At 37.1% G+C, this 13255-nt stretch overlaps 3 protein-coding genes across 5 annotated transcripts; 2 read left to right on the top strand and 1 right to left on the bottom strand.

Moving 5' to 3' along the window:
* Positions 1–3887: 3887 nt before the first annotated feature.
* LOC115763152 (rab-like protein 3) lies at positions 3888–4830 on the top strand. 2 transcript variants are annotated; one of them, XM_030705601.1, is made up of 3 exons: positions 3888–4001; positions 4076–4081; positions 4439–4830. In XM_030705601.1, exons 1-3 carry the CDS (start codon positions 3941–3943, stop codon positions 4759–4761), a joined length of 390 nt encoding a protein of 129 aa, XP_030561461.1. In that variant the 5' UTR covers positions 3888–3940; the 3' UTR covers positions 4762–4830. The 2 variants fall into 2 exon arrangements, with proteins under 2 accessions (XP_030561461.1, XP_030561460.1); XM_030705600.1 differs by having other exon boundaries at positions 3893–4001; positions 4076–4830.
* LOC115763153 (histidine triad nucleotide-binding protein 1) lies at positions 4799–5499 on the bottom strand. The gene is made up of 3 exons (XM_030705603.1): positions 5401–5499; positions 5196–5337; positions 4799–5135 (listed from the first exon to the last, which is right to left on the bottom strand). Exons 1-3 carry the CDS (start codon positions 5439–5441, stop codon positions 4866–4868), a joined length of 453 nt encoding a protein of 150 aa, XP_030561463.1. The 5' UTR covers positions 5442–5499; the 3' UTR covers positions 4799–4865.
* A 273-nt stretch (positions 5500–5772) lies between these two features.
* Positions 5773–6550, top strand: LOC115763154 (electron transfer flavoprotein regulatory factor 1). Of its 2 annotated transcripts, XM_030705605.1 has the most exons (3): positions 5773–5823; positions 5876–5944; positions 6086–6550. In XM_030705605.1, exons 2-3 carry the CDS (start codon positions 5903–5905, stop codon positions 6320–6322), a joined length of 279 nt encoding a protein of 92 aa, XP_030561465.1. In that variant the 5' UTR covers positions 5773–5823; positions 5876–5902; the 3' UTR covers positions 6323–6550. The 2 variants fall into 2 exon arrangements, with proteins under 2 accessions (XP_030561465.1, XP_030561464.1); XM_030705604.1 differs by having other exon boundaries at positions 5806–5944.
* The last annotated feature ends 6705 nt before the right edge of the window (positions 6551–13255 follow it).

The raw sequence follows: 13255 nt of genomic DNA, 5'->3' as shown, positions 1-13255 counted from the left end.
TTTGACTTTAAAGGAGAACAAAAGCTATTTAAAGTTTATTAGTAAATCGATGAAGAAAATATTAGACCTAATGACAACTAATAGATACCAGAAGACAAAAGATGAAAATAAACTGTTATGTAAATTATTTATTATATTTAATTATTGAGCATTATGTATTCCTTAAACTGTGTAAGTATATAAGCATCAACATATATGAGAGTACATGCCAGACATATGAAACAGAGAAAAATAAACAAAAAATAAATATATTGCGAGTATATATATATATATATATATATATATATATATATATATATATAACAATTTATGTATAACCTTTGCATAGACTTATGTTATGTATACACAATGCTGACGTTTGGCAAATCGGCTAAAAAAAAAAAAAAAAAAAAAAAAAAAAAAAAAAAGAGTAAGTAGAACAAACACAAATAACATCAAAAACATAAAAGCGAATAACAAAAGTTTAACTTTAAAGCGTGATTTCAATGGAATATATCATCAGTTTAAACCTTAAAGTACTTAACTTATATCGAAGAATTCCTCCCTTATGGATCCTGATTTATGATATTCTTTGGTAAACTTTTTAATCTATAAGCCTATCTATTGTTTTTAACTGATTTCCTTTGAGTTGCTTCTGCCCTATGTCGAACTCTTAAGGTTTCTGATACTCCTAACTTTCTCGTATTTGTTAATTTGGAAAAGCATATTAGGTCCTAATGAAAATATATATAAATATATATATACATACTAATTAAATGATTATTAACAAGGCAAAAAAGAAAAAAAAAAGAAAGAAAGAAAACAATGTTAAAACAAGAAATATTAAGAACAATAATAGTTATTACTATTTATATTATATTCAAGTATATATATACATATATATATATATATACATGAAATCTTAACAATATACATTTATATATAAACTTCTATAATGTTGTGCGGCCTGTGCACAAACCTACTAAATTGGTATTTTCAATGAACTGGCAAAAAGTAAAATAAAGAAAAAAAAATATTATTAAATAAATAAAAACTGCAATCTTAAATATGGCTAAATATAAACAAGTTTAATTGAAAGCATTCCAAGGAGAGCTGGCCATAAATATTATTGATTATTTCCATAATGCAAGTAAAATTAACTATTAAATTAGATGTTTTTGTCCTGTAAAAAATATTTAAAAATGGTATATAACATTTATAATAATTATATGTAATGATTATAATGCGTAGATCGGGATCGACAAGTTCCCTTCACACTGTTTGTAGTTATGTTCACCAAGGCAAAAACTAAAAATAACTCGAACACACACAAAAACAATGCAAACTGATTATACCAATATACCAAGAAAATATTTATGTATTATAATTCATCTAAATTACACGAGCAAAAAGTTCTTAGAAACAGGCATACAAATTCTACAAAAAAATAACGAATATTGTTCAATAAGCCCCAAACAAAGAATACGTACTTTGCTTTTCCAAATAATTACTGTAAATTATCAAATTATCAATACTAAACAAAGACACAAAACTTACCAAAACAACAACAGCAAAATAAAATACTTGAATATTAAACAAATTATATGAAATTATATAAAACGATGTTGATTATTGATTTAAACTGATGTCTGAATAAAAGCAAATGATATATAAAAATTCTAATTTAATTATATCTATATACATATATACATATATATATATATCTATATATGTGTGTGTGTGCATATACGTATATAAATATTATCAAATATAAATTCATTTGCGTTTTTCTTTAGTTTGGTATATTTATTTCTACACGACTTGCGCTGTCCTCAATTTTATACGACAGTGTGCGTACCTTGACTACATGTACATAATTAAACACACAAACACACTAACACACACACAACCACACAGATATAAAAACACACACACATACATACAAAGCCACCCATGAACTGACCAAAACAAAAAGCGTACACTTCAGTATGTATTATAAATATGGATGTACTATGATTACCGTTAAGCATACCGTTAGGCATACAAAGTGTATGCATGTATCTGTATTATTTTGCAACGTTTTCAATGCAAGCAGCGGTAAAAACGCAGCGCAGGAGCCATCACAAAAAGCACAAATCAGTAGTTGGAAACCAAAAAAAAAAAAAAAAAACCAAAAATTAAAAACCAAAAAAACAAGTATTAATAATAATAGTTAAAAATATTAAAAAATAAAATACGAAAGGAAAATACCAAAAGCTGTAGATGTCCATGTATTTTTATTTTTAGATATTTATGTATGTAATTTATATTCAATAAATCAGGCATAAATGCATTTAACAACACCATACGAACAGCATAAATAACAAAACTATAAACAATATATACTATATATAGAGCGCACCTGAGGATCGGTTTGCGAACTAGATCGGGCAGAGAAAATTGCACTTACATATGTATATGTATGCGTGTATGTTTGTGTGTTAGGCGAAAATGTAAGAATAGCAAATACAAGAAGAAAGTAAAAATAGGTAAACCAAAATATAGGGCAATGTTTGATGTTGAATTATATGTTAAAGGCCACATAGCGTGCATTATATGCAAATCCATATGGAATATACATAACATACATACATATTTACATAAATACATGCATACCAGGCAAACAATCTACGAAAAATAGCAAACATAATTTTATATATACCAAACGGAATAACAGTAAAACGAAGATTTATACATAATCATTACAGCACCGCATAGTATGAAAAATATCCATACCATATATATATATATATATATAGATATCTATATAAAACATAATTATACATACTTACCTATCCCATGCATAAATAGGTTGCTCTGTTTGAGACATCTATGTATATTGAATGTGGTCCGTTATTTGGGCATATCCATCAGTTTACACATTTTCAATTACGTGCAGTTACTTCATGTAGCGGTAATCAAAACCCAAAACAACTGGCCACACATTCTCACCACAGTCGCAAAATGCGGTTCACCACATCATGAAGCTCGTTTCGGAGTTTTGTTGTTTATGATAAACTGTTTATAGCTGTTTTTCGAATTTTAAAAAAATTATATTTACTATATAAAAATTAAATAAAAAGGACAAAAAAGAAGTCGTATATAATAGTACACATGCATAATACATACAAGTATATGTTTTAAAAGCTCTTACCAAACTTAATTGCAAACTGAATAACTGCAAAGCAAAAGCGATTGAATTATATTATTGATTAAACGACATACTGCATTATATATGCATTATGATGCAGCTGTATTGCATGCAAGAAGTATATACTTTTATTTCAAAGCAAAAACAAATATATAAAGAATTTAAAAAAAAACGATAGCAGATGTATGCGGATCTCCAACCGCACACCCAGAACAACGGCGTCTGTAGATATATTATACCACAAACACACTGATGTGAACACACAAATGAAATGACATGAAATGAAAAACGTTTATAAAGAATAAACAAATGTTTGAAACTATTAAAACTACTTATTATTTGGTTTTATTTCACGAAAATCATGAATTCAAATTCCGCGCCAACTTGCAGGCTTGCATTGCAATACAGAACTCTAAACGAAGGTCTAGCGCAACGGCAGTCACATTGTGACGTCATGATTGCCCAAGTCTGTGCTTTAAAATGCAAATTATTTCCGAAAAAAGTCACATACACACATACTGTAAAAAAAAAACTTGTAATATTATATTTAACATATCGGACACTTTTACATTGCCATCTAATACGATCGGAAGCGAACTGCGATAAATCGAGATGTTTGGCAGAAATTCGATAATTCTTGTGCGAAGCCGCCAAACTTTGTTCCAAATTAAATTTAGAATATGATCGAAGTTGGCTTGTTTTGCGCAAATATTTGACAGCACGCAGGCATGTTATATATTTACAATACAACTCAAGTCAATTGGAACAACAATGGCGCAACAAACAATTAAACACGTCTCCACAGCTCGAATATTGCTGCTCGGCCAAGCAGGTGGGTATCTCTCTCTCTCTCTTTCTCTCTCTCAATATATGGCATCCGATAATCGAACGTCGTTTTTTTCGCAGGCGTTGGTAAGTCCCGGCTAACAGATCTGCTGGCCAGAAGCGTTGACACGCCCACGCCCTCCACTAGGAGCGTCGGCGACGTCTGGTGGAATGTGCAGGTGCGCCTGCACGAGTATCCCTGTAATAAGGGGATGCCACCCACACCAGAGTGGACATCGTCCTCGTCGCCCAGCTCCTCGCACAGCTCCGAGCGCTTTGGCTCCTCGTGTAAGCTGTTTCGGCGCAGGGCGGAGGCCGCGTGTGACATGATCCCATATTTTGTGGAATTTTACGATTTAAAGAGCTCGTTGCGAATGTCGCGCGAGCATAGGAATCGTCTCTTTCGCAACATCGATGGCATTATATTAGTGTACGATCTTTTAGATATGAGCTCGCATGACAATTTGCACGATTTGCTGTATCATCCACTGCGCCAGATCTGTCGGCATCGCCACAAGCGGCTCCGACCCATCTTAAAACGTCGCCACGTGCCCATCCTAGTGGTGGGTACCAAACTGGATATGTTGAAAACGCGCCGGTTACGTCGCTCGGGCGGCATTGCCGGCCAATTGGGTGCAGATGAGATATTACTCAATTGCTTGGATCCCGACAGCTTGGCCGAGAAATCTCGCAACGAGGGCAAACTGCGAAAATTTCTCAACAATGCCGTCGACTTCAAGCAATACTTTCCAGCCAGACGCTACTGAATCTACATGCTATTATCTGTATATTTTGTACATTGAGTTTTTTAGTTTTAATAAGGTGTATTTATTTTTTTAAATCGTTTATCTTGTTCGCTTTAAGGCAGCTCCTAGCCAGGTGGCCACTGCATTTGGCGGCCGCCCAGGAAGTGCAAATGTAAATGGTAAACGGACTGGGCGCCATGTTGTCCGTTATTGATGACCACGCGGTAGCCCTTCTCCAGACCCAGTTCCTTGGCCACTTTGCGGCCCACCAGCATCAGATGGCCCAAGAGATCGGCGTCTCCATCCTCGGCCGTAGAAAGCTGCGCAATTGGCTTGCGCGGTATAACCAGAAAATGGGTGGGCGCCTGGGGCGCAACATCATTAAATGCCACACACTAAACAAGATAAGTGCAATAAAGATAATTGAATAGACAAAATGTGCCCTTTGTACCGACCTTCTCGTCTTCGTAGATAAATTTGCATGGAATCTCCTTGCGTAAAATCTTGCCAAAAATAGTGTCTTCGGATGCCGCTGCGCTCTGCGCCTTCTCTACCTCACTTGCCATTCTGGCGCAGGTAGTTGATATGCTGCGATAACTATGAAATTCAGGATGAAATCAATTTAAAAAAAAATAATTTCTTTTTATTTTGCGTACTTACCGAAAGATTCTTGTTAAATTCCGGCCGGCTGACACGAACATTGATAAGAGTGCTGCCAACTGAAGTTCAGTCGCTACTTGTCAACGTGCATTATCAAAACTACAAGGTTTCTTTTACTGCGAAAACTATCGGTTACGGCTGACAATTACGTCATAAGTGACATGCACATCTTGTCGTCGAACTAATATTTATACATCATCAAAAATATTGGAAATTTAATGATGAATCGAGTTTTTTTTATAAATAATGAAATTGAAATCAGTACAAAACCCCACAAACATTTTGAAATTGTTGATAAGCTTTGCAAGGCGCTGCCAACTTAAGCTGACATGAACTATCGATTACATTTAATGAAGATACGCAATTTTTCGGTAATAGAAACGGTCACACGACTGCCTTCGGCATTGGTCATCTGCGCAGCGAGTATAAAGCAACAAAACATATAAAGATTTAGTTTATATATTGCATTTAACAGTTACACAAATACCTTTCATTACTGGTGATGTCAGGGCTGCGCTCCAAAGTTATCACTCTCTACAAGCACGTAAGTATATTTGCCAATTAACTTGCCACTCACTGCCTGAACCACGTGCAAGTGCACTGTAACAGCAGCAGCAGCCGCAGCTTTAGGCAAGCGGGTCGGTGGAGGGGGACCGATACTAAGATTGCGTAAATTCCATTGCAGTTACAATACCTGGGTCGTGACTACCCTGGCCTGAATGGGCCGCAAAAGTTTCGCAAGCAAATTCACGATGCATTCATAAAGAACAAGGATGAGCGCGATCCCAAGAAGATTGTCGCTCTGCTGGCACAGGGACGATACCTCGCCAAGGAGGTGGAGGCGTTGTACTCGCTGAAAAAATATCGCAGCGTAAAACAGCGCTACAGCTGCAATGAAATGCAAAGCGGAAATGCGAATTGAAGGACTGAAACAGAAACGAGAATATGATACATAAACACCTTTTGTTTTTATTGTAATTGAGAAAACGAAACCAAATGTACACCCCACACACACACACACACACACACACACACACAGCTACCAGCACACATGCAAACACCAATTGTTATTTTCGAATGTCTTGTCAATGTTTAACTTTAAGTTATTGTTGAATAAAAGAGCAACAGTCATTGGATAAGCAAAAAGAAACACGCGCAAACATTGACTAATTATCTGATAACCTTGAATGGACGTGGGGGCATTTTGTCGATAAAAACAACCGTTGGATACACTTGCCAAATTATGACCACGGGTTGATGGTCGCCCGTGCGAATGCGTTTGCCGTCGGCGCCGGAACTCTGTTGACAAAATTGCGTATTTAAATTCGTTTGAACGTTGATCATCTGTCTACGTTGCCCCCGTCCATGTGTTGGTGATAAACAAATCTGACGCCGCTGTCAACGGATTGAGCTTTTTCATGCACTTGCCGAAGGGCATGCACACTATTTCACGCTCTTTGATACATGACTATACAGTAGATAAAAATGTCAAACAAGCCTTTATACACATATTAAACAATCGTTATCACAAACTGAAAACATTTAGTTATGCATTCCATGGAACAATAAGGTTCTGAGTCAATCGACGGTAAAGTCCTCTCAACTATTTCACTAACCAAGCCCAGCCTAAGCTATGCAATCTTATCATTGTGAATGATCTATAAAGTCGTACTATAAGACATTTTAAACTCCAGTCTAAGACCTGTTTTTGTTTTCTAAAAACGGTAGTTAAATATATATATTATTAAACTATTGATGAATCTTATAGATATGTAATAAAAGAAGGACACGTTATTAACAGGGTATGCAGGCATCGGTGTGGCAAAGTAGGAACTGTTGGTCGGATGAGATTTGGCCGAGATATGGGGGTGGTAATTTTTGACCCATGTCTATATACGAATCTTGGGGTAAGATTTGGACATGAATTTCGACCAAAAAATCGGTGTTCAGATTTGAATGCCAGATTAATCTAGAGGGAAAACCATGAAGAAAAAGCCAAACTTCGTGAAAATCGGATGAGATTTGACCGAGTTATGGGGGTGGTAATTTTTGACCCATGTCTATATACGAATCTTGGGGTAAGATTTGGACATGAATTTCAACCAAAAAATCGGTGTCGAGATTTGAATGCCACATTAAACTAGAGGGAAAACCATGAAGGAAAAGCCAAACTTCGTAAAAATCGGATGAGATTTGGCCGAGATATGGGGGTGGTCATTTTTGACCCATGTCTATATACGAATCTTGGGGTAAGATTTGGACATAGATTTCGACTAAAAAGTCGGTGTTCAGATTTGAATGCCACATTAATCTAGAGGGAAAACCATGAAGAAAAAGCCAAACTTCGTGAAAATCGGATGAGATTTGACCGAGTTATGGGGGTGGTAATTTTTGACCCATGTCTATATACGAATCTTGGGGTAAAATTTGGACATGAATTTCGACTAAAAAATCGGTGTCGAGATTTGAATGCCACATTAATCTAGAGGGAAAACTATGAAGAAAAAGCCAAACTTCGTGGAATTCGGATGAGATTTGACCGAGTTATGGGGGTGGTCATTTTTGACCCATGTCTAGATACGAATCTTGGGGTAAGATTTGGACATGAATTTCGACTAAAAATTCGGTGTTCAGATTTGAATGCCAGATTTATCTAGAGGGAAAACCATGAAGAAAAAGCCCAACTTCGTGAAAATCGGATGAGATTTGACCGAGTTATGGGGGTGGTCATTTTTGACCCATGTCTATATACGAATCTTGGGGTAAGATTTGGACATGAATTTCGACCAAAAAATCGGTGTTCAGATTTGAATGCCAGATTAATCTAGAGGGAAAACCATGAAGAAAAAGCCAAACTTCGTGAAAATCGGATGAGATTTGACCGAGTTATGGGGGTGGTAATTTTTGACCCATGTCTATATACGAATCTTGGGGTAAGATTTGGACATGAATTTCAACCAAAAAATCGGTGTCGAGATTTGAATGCCCGATCAATCTAGAGGGAAAACCATGAAGGAAAAGCCAAACTTCGTAAAAATCGGATGAGATTTGGCCGAGATATGGGGGTGGTAATTTTTGACCCATGTCTATACACGAATCTTGGGGTAAGATTTGGACATGAATTTCGACCAAAAAATCGGTGTCGAGATTTGAATGCCCGATCAATCTAGAGGGAAAACCATGAAGGAAAAGCCAAACTTCGTAAAAATCGGATGAGATTTGGCCGAGATATGGGGGTGGTCATTTTTGACCCATGTCTATATACGAATCTTGGGGTAAGATTTGGACATAGATTTCGACTAAAAAGTCGGTGTTCAGATTTGAATGCCACATTAATCTAGAGGGAAAACCATGAAGAAAAAGCCAAACTTCGTGAAAATCGGATGAGATTTGACCGAGTTATGGGGGAAGTAATTTTTGACCCATGTCTATATACGAATCTTGGGGTAAAATTTGGACATGAATTTCGACTAAAAAATCGGTGTCGAGATTTGAATGCCACATTAATCTAGAGGGAAAACTATGAAGAAAAAGCCAAACTTCGTGGAATTCGGATGAGATTTGACCGAGTTATGGGGGTGGTCATTTTTGACCCATGTCTATATACGAATCTTGGGGTAAGATTTGGACATAAATTTCGACTAAAAAATCGGTGTTCAGATTTGAATGCCACATTAATCTAGAGGGAAAACCATGAAGAAAAAGCCAAACTTCGTGAAAATCGGATGAGATTTGACCGAGTTATGGGGGTGGTAATTTTTGACCCATGTCTATATACGAATCTTGGGGTAAGATGTGGACATGAATTTCGACCAAAAAGTCGGTGTCGAGATTTGAATGCCCGATTAATCTAGAGGGAAAACCATGAAGAAAAAGCCAAACTTCGTGAAAATCGGATGAGATTTGACCGAGCTATGGGGGTGGTCATTTTTGACCCATGTCTAGATACGAATCTTGGGGTAAGATTTGGACATGAATTTCGACTAAAAAATCGGTGTTCAGATTTGAATGCCAGATTTATCTAGAGGGAAAACCATGAAGAAAAAGCCAAACTTCGTGAAAATCGGATGAGATTTGACCGAGTTATGGGGGTGGTCATTTTTGACCCATGTCTATATACGAATCTTGGGGTAAGATTTGGACATAAATTTCGACTAAAAAATCGGTGTTCAGATTTGAATGCCACATTAATCTAGAGGGAAAACCATGAAGAAAAAGCCAAACTTCGTGAAAATCGGATGAGATTTGACCGAGTTATGGGGGTGGTAATTTTTGACCCATGTCTATATACGAATCTTGGGGTAAGATGTGGACATGAATTTCGACCAAAAAGTCGGTGTCGAGATTTGAATGCCCGATTAATCTAGAGGGAAAACCATGAAGAAAAAGCCAAACTTCGTGAAAATCGGATGAGATTTGACCGAGCTATGGGGGTGGTCATTTTTGACCCATGTCTAGATACGAATCTTGGGGTAAGATTTGGACATGAATTTCGACTAAAAAATCGGTGTTCAGATTTGAATGCCAGATTTATCTAGAGGGAAAACCATGAAGAAAAAGCCAAACTTCGTGAAAATCGGATGAGATTTGACCGAGTTATGGGGGTGGTAATTTTTGACCCATGTCTATATACGAATCTTGGGGTAAGATGTGGACGTGAATTTCGACCAAAAAGTCGGTGTCGAGATTTGAATGCCCGATTAATCTAGAGGGAAAACCATGAAGAAAAAGCCAAGCTTCGTGAAAATCGGATGAGATTTGACCGAGCTATGGGGGTGGTCATTTTTGACCCATGTCTAGATACGAATCTTGGGGTAAGATTTGGACATGAATTTCGACTAAAAAATCGGTGTTCAGATTTGAATGCCAGATTTATCTAGAGGGAAAACCATGAAGAAAAAGCCAAACTTCGTGAAAATCGGATGAGATTTGACCGAGTTATGGGGGTGGTAATTTTTGACCCATGTCTATATACGAATCTTGGGGTAAGATTTGGACATGAATTTCAACCAAAAAATCGGTGTCGAGATTTGAATGCCACATTAAACTAGATGGAAAACCATGAAGGAAAAGCCAAACTTCGTAAAAATCGGATGAGATTTGGCCGAGATATGGGGGTGGTAATTTTTGACCCATGTCTATATACGAATCTTGGGGTAAGATGTGGACATGAATTTCGACCAAAAAATCGGTGTCGAGATTTGAATGCCCGATTAATCTAGAGGGAAAACCATGAAGAAAAAGCCAAACTTCGTGAAAATCGGATGAGATTTGACCGAGCTATGGGGGTGGTCATTTTTGACCCATGTCTAGATACGAATCTTGGGGTAAGATTTGGACATGAATTTCGACTAAAAAATCGGTGTTCAGATTTGAATGCCAGATTTATCTAGAGGGAAAACCATGAAGAAAAAGCCAAACTTCGTGAAAATCGGATGAGATTTGACCGAGTTATGGGGGTGGTAATTTTTGACCCATGTCTATATACGAATCTTGGGGTAAGATGTGGACATGAATTTCGACCAAAAAATCGGTGTTCAGATTTGAATGCCACATTAAACTAGATGGAAAACCATGAAGGAAAAGCCAAACTTCGTAAAAATCGGATGAGATTTGGCCGAGATATGGGGGTGGTAATTTTTGACCCATGTCTATATACGAATCTTGGGGTAAGATTTGGACATGAATTTCGACTAAAAAATCGGTGTTCAGATTTGAATGCCAGATTTATCTAGAGGGAAAACCATGAAGAAAAAGCCAAACTTCGTGAAAATCGGATGAGATTTGACCGAGCTATGGGGGTGGTCATTTTTGACCCATGTCTATATACGAATCTTGGGGTAAGATGTGGACGTGAATTTCGACCAAAAAGTCGGTGTCGAGATTTGAATGCCCGATTAATCTAGAGGGAAAACCATGAAGAAAAAGCCAAGCTTCGTGAAAATCGGATGAGATTTGACCGAGCTATGGGGGTGGTCATTTTTGACCCATGTCTAGATACGAATCTTGGGGTAAGATTTGGACATGAATTTCGACTAAAAAATCGGTGTTCAGATTTGAATGCCAGATTTATCTAGAGGGAAAACCATGAAGAAAAAGCCAAACTTCGTGAAAATCGGATGAGATTTGACCGAGTTATGGGGGTGGTAATTTTTGACCCATGTCTATATACGAATCTTGGGGTAAGATTTGGACATGAATTTCAACCAAAAAATCGGTGTCGAGATTTGAATGCCACATTAAACTAGATGGAAAACCATGAAGGAAAAGCCAAACTTCGTAAAAATCGGATGAGATTTGGCCGAGATATGGGGGTGGTAATTTTTGACCCATGTCTATATACGAATCTTGGGGTAAGATGTGGACATGAATTTCGACCAAAAAATCGGTGTCGAGATTTGAATGCCCGATTAATCTAGAGGGAAAACCATGAAGAAAAAGCCAAACTTCGTGAAAATCGGATGAGATTTGACCGAGCTATGGGGGTGGTCATTTTTGACCCATGTCTAGATACGAATCTTGGGGTAAGATTTGGACATGAATTTCGACTAAAAAATCGGTGTTCAGATTTGAATGCCAGATTTATCTAGAGGGAAAACCATGAAGAAAAAGCCAAACTTCGTGAAAATCGGATGAGATTTGACCGAGTTATGGGGGTGGTAATTTTTGACCCATGTCTATATACGAATCTTGGGGTAAGATGTGGACATGAATTTCGACCAAAAAATCGGTGTTCAGATTTGAATGCCACATTAAACTAGATGGAAAACCATGAAGGAAAAGCCAAACTTCGTAAAAATCGGATGAGATTTGGCCGAGATATGGGGGTGGTAATTTTTGACCCATGTCTATATACGAATCTTGGGGTAAGATGTGGACATGAATTTCGACCAAAAAATCGGTGTCGAGATTTGAATGCCACATTAAACTAGAGGGAAAACCATGAACGAAAAGACAAACTTCGTAAAAATCGGATGAGATTTGGCCGAGATATGGGGGTGGTAATTTTTGACCCATGTCTATATACGAATCTTGGGGTAAGATTTGGACATGAATTTCGACCAAAAAATCGGTGTCGAGATTTGAATGCCCGATTAATCTAGAGGGAAAACCATGAAGAAAAAGCCAAACTTCGTGAAAATCGGATGAGATTTGACCGAGTTATGGGGGTGGTAATTTTTGACCCATGTCTATATACGAATCTTGGGGTAAGATTTGGACATGAATTTCAACCAAAAAATCGGTGTCGAGATTTGAATGCCACATTAAACTAGAGGGAAAACCATGAACGAAAAGACAAACTTCGTAAAAATCGGATGAGATTTGGCCGAGATATGGGGGTGGTAATTTTTGACCCATGTCTATATACGAATCTTGGGGTAAGATTTGGACATGAATTTCGACCAAAAAATCGGTGTCGAGATTTGAATGCCCGATTAATCTAGAGGGAAAACCATGAAGAAAAAGCCAAACTTCGTGAAAATCGGATGATTTTCGTGATTCGTGATTTCGACTAAAAAATCGGTGTCGAGATTTGAATGCCACATTAATCTAGAGGGAAAACTATGAAGAAAAAGCCAAACATTTAATCTTAACGCTTGTCAATGATCGTGGAATGTTATTATAAAAAGCATTTATCACGTCACGTATACGTATACCCCAGCTGATAAGGGAGTTCATTGATGCCAATCAAATATAAAGGGAAATTTCTTAAACTCTAAACAGCCATCGACTACTAAATACCCTACGTTAAGACTCGTGAAGTTGCCTAATACAACGTGGCATTAGTCGAAAAGTCTCCATTATTGGGTTCATTTAAAATCTAAAACTGTAAGATCAAAGCTATGATTTTCAA

Source organism: Drosophila novamexicana, unplaced genomic scaffold, assembly GCF_003285875.2.
Source record: "Drosophila novamexicana strain 15010-1031.04,08,12 unplaced genomic scaffold, DnovRS2.1 tig00000689-arrow-pilon, whole genome shotgun sequence".
NCBI lineage: Eukaryota > Metazoa > Arthropoda > Insecta > Diptera > Drosophilidae > Drosophila > Drosophila novamexicana.
This window is presented reverse-complemented; position numbering and strand designations above follow the sequence as displayed.

Excerpts from the sequence above, each read along its gene's own strand:
- LOC115763152 (XM_030705600.1), top strand. The coding sequence starts at position 3,941 with ATGGCGCAACAAACAATTAAACACGTCTCCACAGCTCGAATATTGCTG. Across the intron at positions 4,002-4,075 it reads ATTGCTGCTCGGCCAAGCAG|GCGTTGGTAAGTCCCGGCTA; the intron begins GTGGGTATCTCT and ends TTTTTTTCGCAG.
- LOC115763153 (XM_030705603.1), bottom strand. The coding sequence starts at position 5,441 with ATGTTCGTGTCAGCCGGCCGGAATTTAACAAGAATCTTTCG. Across the intron at positions 5,338-5,400 it reads AATTTAACAAGAATCTTTCG|TTATCGCAGCATATCAACTA; the intron begins GTAAGTACGCAA and ends TGAATTTCATAG. Across the intron at positions 5,136-5,195 it reads TTATCTACGAAGACGAGAAG|TGTGTGGCATTTAATGATGT; the intron begins GTCGGTACAAAG and ends TATCTTGTTTAG.
- LOC115763154 (XM_030705605.1), top strand. The coding sequence starts at position 5,903 with ATGTCAGGGCTGCGCTCCAAAGTTATCACTCTCTACAAGCAC. Across the intron at positions 5,945-6,085 it reads TTATCACTCTCTACAAGCAC|TTACAATACCTGGGTCGTGA; the intron begins GTAAGTATATTT and ends ATTCCATTGCAG.